This window comes from Mus pahari, chromosome 9, assembly GCF_900095145.1.
Source record: "Mus pahari chromosome 9, PAHARI_EIJ_v1.1, whole genome shotgun sequence".
Lineage (NCBI taxonomy): Eukaryota > Metazoa > Chordata > Mammalia > Rodentia > Muridae > Mus > Mus pahari.
The window spans coordinates 81062917-81076918 of record NC_034598.1 but is presented as its reverse complement, the minus strand read 5'-3'; the positions used below and the strand labels follow the sequence as shown (position 1 = coordinate 81076918).

General features: G+C 42.1%; 1 protein-coding gene across 5 annotated transcripts in view; it reads right to left on the bottom strand.

Moving 5' to 3' along the window:
• Window positions 1-4086: 4086 nt before the first annotated feature.
• Window positions 4087-14002, bottom strand: part of Vezt (vezatin, adherens junctions transmembrane protein) — a 69819-nt gene continuing 59903 nt past the window's right edge. For 2 of the 5 annotated variants that reach the window (XM_029542357.1, XM_029542358.1), the window contains exons 10-12: window positions 9826-9926; window positions 9200-9407; window positions 5992-6976 (exon numbers count right to left, since the gene is read on the bottom strand). In XM_029542357.1, coding sequence (XP_029398217.1) covers window positions 6954-6976; window positions 9200-9407; window positions 9826-9926 — 332 coding nt within the window. In that variant the 3' untranslated portion in view covers window positions 5992-6953. The other 3 variants (XM_029542359.1, XM_021204843.2, XM_021204844.2) reach the window with 3 other exon arrangements.

Below are 14002 nucleotides of genomic sequence, written 5' to 3'. Positions count from 1 at the left end.
CCTGTCACTCTGCATCTGTCTGCTCTTACGTGCAGCTTAACTAGTCTTCGCAGCAGGTCGGAAGGCATGCATGAAAGTGGACAAGGGCCGCTATTTCACACACACTTAATCTGCAGTAATAGGAACGGAGGAATCACTACCAAAACTGAACACATGATGACTGAAGCCCAGTCAAGTCAAATGGAACTTAATAAAGGGGCAGTTCTTGACGTTTAGTGTACCAGAGTATAACCCGGGTTAATAATGACCATTTTGAGCTGGCTGTAGTAGTCCATGTCTTTTATCCTAGCACATGGCAGGCCGAGACAGGCAAATCTCAGGGCCAGCCTTGTCTACATAGTGAGTTCCAGGGTAGGCAAGGCTATATAGAACAGCCCAGTCTCAAAAACCAATGGCGATGATGGCTATGATGATGATTTTGTATGTTTGTGTACATGTATATGAGAGGGTGTGCACACACATATTCGTGTGTATGTACATGTGTGTATATGGGTTAAATCAGAGATTGATGTTTAGGGTTTCCTTAGACCACTCTCATGGATGAGGCCAGAGTGGCTGGCCAGAGAGTTTCTGGGGATTTTTTTGACTCTAACCCCAGGCATGGGATTATAGATATATGCCATATATATGTCCAGCTTTTTTATATGGGCACTGGGATCAGAGTGAAGGTTCTCACTCTCATACTTGTTAAGAGAGCACTTTACCCAGCTCCCCAGCCCCTTAATAACCATTTTAATATAGCAAAGCCTATGGTGTATTTCATATATTGCTAGAGAACTAGGCTGTCCAAATGATTCATTCCCTTGTCAAGTCAGCCAGTTCTTACTAAATGAGTCAGGTTTAGTTTCAAACCAGTAAGACATGCTATGCAGAATTTGGAATAATGACATAAACTTTAAGCCTGTGTACTGAGTGAAAACTAATTAACAAAAACAAATGGCCAGCATTCTTCTGAAACATACGAAGCGCCATAAAAAGGGGACAGCCGGTTTTTCTTTTACGGTTACATTCATTGATAAAGAGTCCTAGCACATCAGCATACAAATACCAAATTAATATTTCAAATACACGGTAATCGCATTTTTAACCAAGTACTTCTTAGCAAGTTCTTAGTAAAACACTAAACACACACACAAGAATGCTAAGCAGCAAAACAGGCAATACACAGTTCATGCACACGACTGACAGAAAAGCTCTCGGCCTTTTCCAGTCTACTTACTCTTAGTTTAGACACAGTTCTAGCAAGCGTGGCAATCGGGTTTCTCAGTCCACAGCAGATTAAAAGCAGCAAATTAGGGGCCTAGTGCGGAAGCCAGGCACACAACATGGCGGATTATAGGGGAAGGTAAGAGAAACTGTGAAAAAAACAGACACGACTCAAAAAGCAAGCAATGTGAAATCACACAGCAAAGGAGTGCCTGACGTTATCGAGCCCAGTTGTCCCCAAGAGGGGACGTGTTCATTCTTCCCCAAAGGAACTGATGTTCTCAAAGGAAAGGCTAAGCTAGTTCCGGTACATGCCAGAGTTAAGGGAGAGGGGGAGAAGAGATCCTGTGAGCAGACTGTTCAAGGACTAAACACACGGGTTTGCTTTCATTCCTTGAAAGATGAGGGGGCTCAAGTTAGTCACCAGCTGACAAGGACAATGAACGGTCACTATACTGGGCATTTTGCTATCTTTTATTTCCTACATTTTTCTTTTTGAACCTTTGTTTTCTAATAGAAGCATAAAGTACAGGCATGTCCCCATACACAGATCTGGAAAGAAAAAAAAACCCAATCCTAATGGATTGTTCAAGAACTGTGTTGACTTTGGTCAAGCTGGCTTAGCTATGTTACGCGTTTGACTCCGGGACTTGGTTCTGGTATCCTTGCTGTTTGAGTATAAAAGCAATATGCCACAGCTACCCAGTGACAGCCCTCCCCATGGAGTTTCTATTCATTTAGCAACTTGAAGCATGATTCATATTTTTTCATGGGAAGAAAATGTCTGAGTGAAACGCAATGTGGGGTCAATTCTATCAACACCCTGCCCCAAGTTCTAGCCTTTTAAATGGATCAGAAATTGACTTTTCTTATGCTTACCATTCAAGCAACTGTCTTTTAGTATATATTACTATCTACTTTAATAAATGGAGCTATATATTTATAACTTCTCCAGCCTCCAAACCAACATTTCTTTTTTAATTTCTAAGAAATCAAAAATGTTGCTCTGCATTTCCAGGAATTAAGAGTTTTCCTGAGAAAACTCTCCCTAGATGATGAGGTCACAGTACTCGAATCCTTTGAACGAAAGGCCTGGGATTCAAACTCCAGCCTCTTTCTGCAGAAGCCTGACACCTGATGTTTTCTTTTCTTTTCTTTCTTTTTTCTTTTCTTCCTGAGACAGGTTCCTACTGTGTATTTCTCATTATCCTGAAGCATGCTCAACTGGCCTTGGACTTGCAGTAGCTTTCCTGAAAGTGCACCTGGGGTTCTGGCATCACCAGTTATGAGTCACATCACAGTCTGAAATCTGTATTCTTAAATATCCTTAGCAATCTGCCTTAAATGTGTGTCCTTTTCCTGACTCACTTATCATCGACTCCTAATAGCTGTGACTATTAATTAGTTTTAAGAAGGACAACAAGGACTTTATGAAGTTAGATAACATGCACAGCTTGCAAACAAAACACAAACCAAAATAAAAAAATTGCAGAGGACTGCAAATGAAAGATTAGCTAGGACTCTGGCCCTGGATCTGATGGACATCAGGGCCTTACAGAAGCAGAGAAAAAGTTTTGAGGCTTGCTAGGTGACCACAGACCACTTGGTGTCCCGACCTGCCCATCTGCAGATGCACCAAGGGTAAAAATTCTGTTTTCGTAAGTGACCCCAAAACAAAAAGCATGCTTTTTTTTCTGAGTTCTAGATTAATCCTGGTAAAACCAATGTTGGCAATATCTGTAATAAAAGCTGTCAGAATACTACTCCCCAAAAGATTAATCATGCTATCAAAACTGTCATATAAGATTATACATTTTCTCAGAAGGTTTATTCTGGATATGGAAGGACATCTGTTGACCTCAGTCAGGAGGAAGTGAGGAAGCCTGGGGAAAGCAAGTGTAAGGGCATCCACTTGCATCCCATCAGCCTGTCCATGTATAAAATGTACTCATGGCAAGAAGCACAAAGGGCTAAGCAGAGGGTCTTAGACTCTAGTGGGCATGAGCAGTTCCTAGTCTCGTTCTAAATCAACTAAGACTTAGAGAAAGCACAGCTTAAAGTCTGTGTTACAAAAAACCAAAAAAACTTCTGAGTTACTGTGACTTCGGTATTCATGAAAACAACTGGGGAACACTAGCTTAGGGCATTGTAAGAGAAACATAGTCAAGAAGATTTCACAGAGGAAGCAGCTTTATGTTGGAAATATTTTAAGTGATGAAAGAAATATAAAACCTGTATGTAACAGAGCATCACGCACAGTCTCAGTGTCCTTAATCATGACTTCAGCCAGCAGTTTTCGAGAACCTAGTAGGAACTTGTAGATAAAAGACTAGACTGGAAGACTGGGAGTTCTTCCAGATTAAGCTTTGTATTTCAGAACTTGAATGTATCAAGTTTTATGCTCAGGGAGCATAAGACAGATGTTAATATGAACGAATTTCTATGAAATTGCTATGGTTGAATCAAAATAGACTAAAAGAACTAAGATTTCCTGTGTTAAAAATTAAGAGAATGCGAAACAAAATTTCCCTAAAAAAAAAAAAAAAAGTCGGGTGTGGTGGCACATGCCTTTAATCCCAGCACTTGGGAGGCAGAGGCAGGCGGATTTCTGAGTTCAAGGCCAGCCTGGTCTACAAAGTGAGTTCCAGGACAGCCAGGGCTATACAGAGAAACCCTGTCTCGAAAAACAAAAAACAAAAAACAAACAAACAAACAAAAAGGGTGGGGTGGGGTGGGGGCTGGAGAGATGGCTCAGTGGTTAAGAGCACTGATTGCTCTTCTGAAGGTCCTAAGTTCAAATCCCAGCAACCACATGGTGGCTCACAACCATCTGTAATGAAATCCAATGCCCTCTTCTGGTGCGTCTGAAAACAGCTATAGTATACTTAGATATAATAATAAATAAATCTTTAAAAAGAAAAATCTAAATCTAGGGGGAAACAGAGTTGGCGAACAGTAATTTAAGTAAGAAAGTAAAACTGTGTTACTCAGAAATACAGACGTCATTGTGGGGCTCTTGAAATTAAGCTACTTCCACGTCTGACTTAAGGGACTGCCCCTGCCATGCTGCACTGCTAAGCTCAGCCAAAGGCAAAAATCATGAACAGTGCAAAGTCTACCCAGACAAAGGAGAAGATTTTCCTCAGGAGAAGAGACAGTTATGAAAACAACAAACCTTGAGCAGACGTAAGCTTCCTGCTAAAAGCAGTGAGTTACAGGGAGTCAGAGGCTTTCCTCCTGAGACAGCAGCAGCAATCGAGTTGTTTCTTTCTTTCTTACATTCCTCACAGAATAATGCCTATAAACTGTGAGCGCACAGTGGCAACAGGGTTCAGGAGACTGTTTCTGAAACTTTCATTGAAAACACAATCCCAGCACGAAGCGGACAAGACTGGTCTCTGGAAAGCATCTCGAGACGTATTCACGATGAAGCCCGAGCGGACAAGGATGCTTTCCAAGATAGCTGACGTGTTTCCTGAGTCTTAGTTAAGGCAGGCCTGGCTAGAAGAGAGCGCGGGACCTACTTACAGCAGAGGCACAGTTGTCTTTGAGTAAACTGATGTAAACTAGTTCCTGCAGGGCTGGGGTTGGGGCCTTTGCTGGAGTGACAGCACTTGGACACCATGGGGTGTCTCCTACGAGGACATGCTATTGTCCTTTTAACCTCTGCATGACCCATGAAACGAGCGCAAAGGAAATGTCGGAGATACGCTGTAGCCCGAGCTCCCTTCTAACTACTTTTCAGTTCCAAACCCCAGCACACATGGGTTGTAGTAATTGAATACTTTTATTTAGAACCTGTCTCTTTGTTTTACGAGTGGTATAAACAAAATAAAGTACGAACAATGTATTAACACGACCGCTGCAGTTCACACTGCAAGGACACAGTAGAAAGGGCTCATTCTAAATGCTTCTGCTCTGTAAGAGAATCACCCCAGTTACTCATGGCGGCAAAGTTTTGGCAAAAAGTGATAAATTCATTTCTTATTAAAAGTACTTAAAGATTTGCCAAGATGATCAGTTTTGCCACAAATAAAACAGTAGTTTATTTTTTAAAAATGCCCTTACCTTTCTCTCCTATGCCTAAAGGATCTGCCTAGACAGGCATCTACTAGCTTCAGGTCAGGTTTTCAAATCAGTATTCACCCTGTAAATTGACGCCGTAGCCTTATAGAGAGTAAACACACACTCATTTCCCTTTCCAGTCTTGCAGCTAGAACGCTTTTGTAAAAGAACAATCAAGGCCATCGCTTCATCTTGGCTTTTATTTTTCCTCCACCTCATTTTCACCTCCTTCAACTAGCTGTTCTTCCTCCTCGTCGCCAAAAGTCTGTTCCTGCATGGTGGTAAAGGACAGGGACCGGGCGGCCACTTCTGCAGCCAGGCCAGCAGAGAAGGTGAATTCTGGTGACAACTGGAGTCGAGCCAGCCTCTGCTTAATGGAGAGCTGCAGCGTGTCCCTGGAAGTCGGAGGGGCGGTGGCCCCTGCAGCAGCAGCCTGAGGAGACTTAGCCTCACTCTCGCTCTGGTAGCACACGGTTTCCTCGGCCCCCAGAAGGAGGAGGCCTGTGTCTGCAGAGGTGTCTTTGTTTGGCCCCTCTGGAGGGCTGTCACACACATACTCAGTTCTACTGTCTTCCTTGTCGCCGGCGCAGGGCTTACTAGTCTCCTCTTCAGTAGCATTACTATCGACTTTTTCTGTATCTGAATTCATGGGTGTTTCTGAATTACTTACAGATTCCACTGGGTCTACAGGAGACAAGGATTTCAACACAGCTTCAAAGAACAAAAAGAGGAAAAGAAAAGAAAAAAGGAAAAAAAAAATAACTAAGGGCCCAACAACTTTTAAATTCCCACTTGCTTTTTGTTTTTGTTTTTTTTTTAAAGAGCAACAAATAAATAAAAACGCAATTAAAACTTTCTAGTAAAATAAACATAACTTTATAAATATGGGAAGTTTTTTGAGACAAAATACCTAAAGAAATGAAATGAGACGGGGACTTGCTGAAAAGTCTGCAGTTCCAAGGCAGTGCTTCTCAAAATACAGTCCCTGAATCAGCAGGTCCAGTTATCCTCTAGGACGCTGTTGGCAACAGATCCTAGAGTCTGGTCACACACGGGGGACGGGACACTGGGGTTGGAGGCTGGCATGTTTACAAGCCATCCCGTTTGATTCTGATGCTCACTAAAGCCTGGGCCTAATGTGACCCAGAGAATGGCATCTTCCCCAAATATAAATATACATATATATATATTGATGAGGTAAAACATGTAAGTAAATAAATAAAAAATGTAACATACAATTCAACTTACTTGCCAATCACCTACCAGAACCTGAATGGGAGTAACACATATGTCTACTTTTGTAGTACTACACAGAACACAAATGAAATAAAATCTGCATTCAAGACCAAATACCAAACAGAGTATAACAACACATAAATATAATATAGATCCATACAGTACGCGTTGTCCTTGCAAGAAAAGTGAAGTTTTAGTTAGCCCCTCTTGGTGTTAGTAGGCAGTGGTTGCTCGTTAGGTAGTCTCTCTTCCCAGCACGAGGGGTTACTACCATACAACACATGGTGGAAGGAAAAAAGTGCGTCTTGAAGGTCTGGCGTACACTTAAAAAGCATTTGTAAAACGCGTCCGTTTCCAAGACACATGCCTACGCTGTGGTAACTGCGCTATGGAAGCAGCGACAACAGAACATGGCCACAGCAGGTCCAGCGGAGGCCGTCCCTCATCTAATTCCACTCGGCCTTTACCCCTGTAGGCAGAGATGAAAACAACTCTGGAAGACGTACTGACATTTGTCACGGGAAAACATTTTTCTGGCATCAGCAGATCTCTTACTTATTTTCACAAACTATACAGCATTACTGCCTTTTTAAATGCAAATGGAGACACATTTTTCTCTCATTTGCCCACCATGTAGGCAACCAGTAGGTCATTTTACAGCTAAATAATATGAAGAAAACACTGCACAGTGGCAAAAGATACAAACTTACAGACAATGCTATTTTCAGCATTTCTGCATGCTCTTTGCCCCTAAGTCTGTGTTTTAACAAGTGTACCGTGTTACAGGGGTTCAGGATCCCTGCCTACTGAATCAGGGAGCAAGGGCATTTGGAAGGGCAGCAGTTGCTAACAGCGGTGTAGAATGTAAGGCTCTAGGGGAATAGGGTCTTTTTTTTTTTTTTTTTGGTCTGTTGATTCACATGCTACATCTAGCAGTAAAATAGCATTGGGTGTCTAACAGGGACTTGATAACTACTTGTTGAGTTATAATCTGCTGAATGAATGCTGCTGGAGAATAGAAACTAGAAAAAAAAAAGGACAGGAATTTAGAGACAAACAACAATACAAACCAAAAAATTCTGAGCACAGAACCAATTATGTCTTTAAAAAAAAGTTATCTGCATGCAATCTCTAACTCATGAATAAGCTGACTATAGAACTCTATGGCTGGTTCTGGAAAATTCTCCATTTCTCTGCTCTGATGCCCAAGCCTCCCCTTACATCCCAGCTACCTGTCTCTCTGGCAGGAGAGGTGGGCAGCCGAGGACTCACAGAGGAAACACCAGGAGAGAGGACAGAGTTCTAGGTCACAGACCAGAATACATCTACTCCATAACTATACACAGCAAGTCTGTGGGACTAGTCTAATTAGATAAAGGTAAACTGGAAAAGGTATCTTGATTAGAAATACTGGGGAAGATATCTCTATTAGAAGTTGACAGGATGAATTCTTATGCTGGCAAGGCCAATATAAGAAGGAAGATGGAACCAGTACAGTTTAAGACAGAGGGCCATCATCAGTGAGCTGTTTGAGTTTGAGCAAAGTCTGGAATGGGTTACAGAGAGCTTAGCAGGGAAGAAGGTGCTGAAACGGGAGTGGGCTACAGGGCTACCTAGTGGACAAGCATCATCTAGTGGGGACCTGGGTTCTAAAGGAGCCAAAAGAAACAACAAAGAAGGATAAAACCACCAGACAGTAGGCTGGAGAGGGGTCCTAGGAGGCGACAGGGCAGCCCACCAGACAGTAGGCTGGGGAGGGGTCCAGGAGACGACAGGGCAGCCCACTAGACAGTAGGCTGGAGAGGGGTTCTAGGAGACGACAGGGTAGCCCCAAGGAGCTGCCAGAACAGGTGATCTCTATACTTCTACCAAGAAGGGGAAAGGCAGGCAGGCAACTGCACATTTGAGACTCCCAAGGACACTCTAAAACGGAGTGGAAAGCCCACTCTACCTTCTTGTAAGTCCACAGGAATTAATTCAACTGAGAATAAACTAAATTGACATTGACAACTGTCAAGTTTCTTTCCCTTCATACATTCTCTTGCCTCCCATGATGTGTGACTGACGAGAAAAGTGAGAGTGACATGAAGATGTGTAAGGCCAGCCAACAACATCCAAACCTGACTATGGAGTCGGAGTACACAGAAACACCTCTGCTTCCATGTACTTGAGTAACCTGAATGAAGAGGCCAAGTGGCTTAGATCTTTATGTGTATTGCATCATTACAGAAGTGAATGGTGAGTCTTACTGAAGTACTTAGAACAAAGTTTAGCATCTCAAGTTTATAGTTTTCTTCTGTCTGTCCCTTCACCCTGTGAAAGGGTCCTGCTGTGTAGCTAGGTCACACAAACATGCTGTGCAGCCCCAGCTGGCCTCAAACTCCTGATCCTCCTTGCCTCAACCACCTTGCTGGGATTACAGCACCACCATGGCCGGCCAGCTCGATGTATCCAATTAAAGGTCCACTCTGAAAGAAATCTAACAAAGAATTAACTAACTAGTGAAAAGCGTGACTCCATAGTCTAGTGTGATTACATGGCATTTTTTTATTGATCACATTGATTTTGCTTCTGTATGAGAGTACTGTACTGACTGGAGGATCCAGAGTTCTACAGATTGAATAACACTCATGGTTCAAGAAGAAAAGATTCCTGCCCCCGAAATGCCCCGCGCTCTGAGGGCGGAGCTTACCGTGGTCACTGAACAGCAGCTGCTTCCATTTTTGCCTTTCTGCCTCTGAAGCCTTAAATCCCAGCACAGACTTCAGCTCCTGTAGAACCCGCCTGGACTCTTCCTGCTCATGCTTCTGTCTCTCTCTGTCTTCCTGAGACAAGTGGTACAAATCGTCCTTTCGGAACTCACTTTCTATGTCTATGTCATCCACATAAGCTTCTAATTCCTAAAAATGGACCAAAGACAGAGAGAATTTCAAGGTGACAGGTCTTTGAACAGTACTCACTACTTGCAGCTACGCATCCTGGAGGGCCTTCTCAAAGGACAGCTGGGGAGGGAGGAAGGAAGGCGACAAATGTATCTGCTGGCAAATTAAAATCTTCAAACAGTGGATACTAAAAAGTTCTAGATGAGAAAGTTTGACACTATCAATCGCTATTTTCTACTCTGAGTTGATGAATCGAATTCAAGGCACTAAAAGCAAATATTTTACATAAGTTTACATTACACTGTAATACATCTTAACCTCATTAGAAGCAGAAATTCAACAATTTATCTGATGTTACCCACGCCACCTGAGATAAAAGCAGGCAAATTGCATAGGGACGGCTTCCTCGGGGGAAGCTAGTGTTGCTCCCCTTTACCTGCTCCTCAGGGATGGGGTCTCTGTCCTCAATGTGTAGAGTTGGCCGCACCAAGGGCGCCGCGGTGCAGTGTGGGTTCTCACAGGCCACTCCAGGCTTGCCTTCGGAGAGATAGTGGTGGAAGGAAGGGCAGAGTAAGGACGAGAAACAGGCGGTCAGAAACACACCCTAGAGTGACATCTAGTGACATGATGTCCTCATCACTACCTCTTAGTTTCACAGTCTGACTTCCCTTTTCCCTGGTTTTCTTGTTTTGACGTGGGGTCTTTTTAGGAGCCCAGGTTGGTTTTAAACTAATCATCTTCCTACCTCAGGCTCATGAGTGTTAGATTTTTGATGTGTTATTACCCTATCTGGCTCCCAAATTGTTCTGGCTAAAGCCTTTATTTGCAAAAATGAAAGACACCAAAAGGGAACAGTAATAGGTATATATATTTACAACTTGGCCTTTAAGTTAACCTTGTGCAGGACACGACCATAGTATCTGTCACATGGTAGATGACAAATATTCCACTCTCACAAAACACTTTGTTCATAGAGTTGGGAGTGTTTTAAAACAGAACATTATTCTTTCTCCTTTAAAAAACAAACAAACAAACAAACAAACAAAAACAGAACAAAACATGGTAGTGCACCTTTTTAATCTCATCACTTGGGAGGCAGAGGCAGGTAGATCTGTGAGTTTGAGGCTAGCCTACCAGACCAGAAAGTTCCATTGGGCTAACAGTAGAACAGTTTTTCTTATCAGTACTGATACAACACAGTAAGGCCTCTGAATAAAAAAATGAAAACTGGTCAACAAAATGATCGATAACAGAAAATCCAAACCCAGAGTACAGTTTGTTGCTTCTGAAGCACTGGGGGTGGAACCCTGGCCCTTGGGCAAGCCTAGCATGTGGAAGACAGCTGATGGACACCTCAGCCCTTAACCGTAGTTGATCAGTACTGCTAAATAGAAAATATAGGGCTGGAGAGATGGCTCAGGGAACACTTGACTGCTCTTCTAGAGGATCTGAGTTCAATTCCCAGCAACCACATGGTGGTGGCTCACAACCATCTGACACTGACACACACACACACACACACACACACACACACACACACACACGTAAGAAGAAATCACAAACTTACTAAACACTTTTGAAGTGTAGGTAGTCTTTATGACATAAAAATTCAGAAACCATACTAGGAAAAATACCATTTTTTCAAGAGAAAGTATACTAAATTAACACATTCCACAAAATATTTAAACATTGACATTTACTTTATGTACATGTGCATAAACTCTCTAGTATATGGAGACACTAGAAAGTCACCATGGGCTGGGACAGGGGTTGATGACAGGGGTCAACAGATTACTACTTTTTTAGGGCTTGTAAACTTTTAAGCAGATGATTTCCTTAATTCTTTGTAAAATAAATATTAAAATAAAGCTTTAAAAATGCACACGTTTATTGGGAGAGCTTGATTGCTGTGGCGAAAGACCCCGAGCCCTAGAACTAGCGCTGCTTTTATAGGCCTAGGACTGGCGTGCCCATGTCTGATTGGTTCTGCTTTCAGTCCTTAATTTACATGCCCCTGGACGGGCTGTGACTTGGTGTGAAACCCATTTGCACCTGCGCACATTGGTTGTTTACCCGAAATACACGGGCGGTGGCCAGTGGTAGCCAGCGCCATCTTGTAATGGCGTTACACGGCTTCCCACAGAGAGGAGGTAAATTCGTGTTCCAATGGGGACTTTTACCTGGCAAGAGACCTACTGCACAAATTACCCTGTGCTGGGTGAAGCAGACAAGGGACAGCTTAGCCAGCAAGGGATGGCAAGGTGGTGGGAGGGGTTAGAGGACACTCTAGGTGTGCATGGGCTCATGTGATCACATGGAGCAGGAAAGAGAAAACTCAGAGGAGTCCACAGCTGTCCACAGTGTCGAGGGATTAGTGCTAAGCAAATAAGTTGAAAATTATGAGTCAAGTTTCCCATAACCAGAGAGGGAGGTTTGAATATGGAAATGGGAAGGACAATAAATCACATGGTGTTGAAATTCTGTTAGCATTATTGATATGGCACAGCTTTGAACACACAGGCAGGTACAGGCATGGAGCCTAATATGTGTGCAGCTATACAATATATTTTTCCGCTCCAGCTGTGCACTGAGATGTGGAAGCATTTACATCCGGGGGAGGGGGCAATGAGCACATATAGCACCCAGACCTTGCTTCCTAAACACCCCACTGAAAGGCCTGGGGGCTCTCCAGGGTCAGAACCGGTACCAGGAGGGAGCAGGGAAATAAGGAAGTGTTTAAGATGATGTGAACACGAAAAGGACACAATGAAGTGAACTCATTTTTATACTAACTGAAAAGATTACCAAAAAGAGAAAAAAGATGATCTTCATATAACATTAGCTTGGAATTTGTTACTGTATTTAGTCAAATATAATTATAATAACAAATTACAATTCACTGTAAGATTTGCATCTATAAAGTTTTACTGATATAAATAAGTAGACAAATGGATTCTTTACTTTAGAGTAAAATGCCAAATAAGAAGTGTAAAAGAGAAAATGGATTAGGAAATTATCAATTGGCAATTATCATATAAATATTTTGAGATAGTGGAATTTTATGTCTGTTCCTTACTTTTTATTTTATTTTATTTTATTTTTTGTTTTTTTCAAGACAGGGTTTCTCTGTGTAGCCCTGGCTGTCCTGGAACTCACTCTGTAGACCAGGCTGGGCTCGAACTCAGAAATCCGCCTGCCTCTGCCTCCCAAGTGCTGGGATTAAGGTGTGCGCCACCCCGCCCAGCGGTCTGCTACTTACTCTTAAATAGTTCTGAATAATACTACCAATAAAAACAGTTATATAAATACACACACAAATTAAAAAAAAAAACTAAAACAGGTAAAAATAATTTAAGATAATTTATTCATTCCAAAAATCTCACCTTTTGGTACCCAATTCTACGGGGTTAGACAAATACATAAACTACCAACAACCTGAATATCAAACAGTTCCATCCCATCAAATATTAACCTATGCTTCCTGTTTTGGTTGCTGTTTTTGTTTTTTTTTGGAGTGGGTGGGGCAGCATCTTGCTAAGTAGTCTAAGCTGGCCTTGAACTTGTAGTCATCCTGCCTCAGCCTCCTCAGTGCTGGGATCTGAGGTGTGCACCACCGTGTCTGGATATCCTGCCGCTTTATAACCCACTCACCCATTTCTAGCTTCTCCTGAACACCGTGTTAAGAAAAGTGTAGACGCCAGGGCACATGTCTGCAATCCCCATACTACAAGTTGGAAGCTAACCTGGACTACAAAATGAGGTCAAAGCAAGCTATACTGCATAACAAAACTCCGTCTCAAAACAACCAAATCAAAGTTATTACATTGCCCTGCTGTGTGACCAGTCTTTTCACTGCTGAGTGGCTCCCCAATGAATGGATGTCACAATTTACTCACCAGCTGAAGGACACATGGCCTTTAGATAGTTTAGTGACTATAAACAAAATCATTCAGAGATATATGTACAGCTTTTGTGTGAACACAAAGTTTTTCTCTTATTTATTTTGTATGCTAGGCACTGAACCCGGGGGGCCCAAGATAAGTAGGCAAGTTTTAGTGCTCAGGTATCCTATGCCCCGAGTCTGGGGACGTGAAGTTTCGATAGTTTCTAGGCAACATGTAAATATGATACTACTGAATCTTATGTTGTATGTATAGAGTGAGTGAAATTTTGGTGAGAAAAGTTTATTTATACAATCTGAAAGTATTTCCTCATAAAAGGTTTACTGTAAAGTACTATAAAGAAAGGCAAAACAAACAAACAAATAAAAAACAAAAAAAAGAAGTATGACAACCAAATCCCGCATATGACGGGGATGTGGACATATGAAAATACTGACAATCTTTACAACTTTCATAGGTACTGTGGGTTGTATGGCAGTATTGTATCTGTGTCAAATTCCTCATTATGATAGCATCTTGCTTTATGTAGATGTCCAGCTTTTAAAATTACGAAGAAAGATTAGGGATAATGGGACTGTATGTGTATATATACATATACACACATGTATACATATATACACGTATACATATACACACAAAGATAAGTCAAATGTGGTAGGATGTCAATCATTACAGAATCTTGATGAAGGGTATTTTGAATTACTTTTGTAA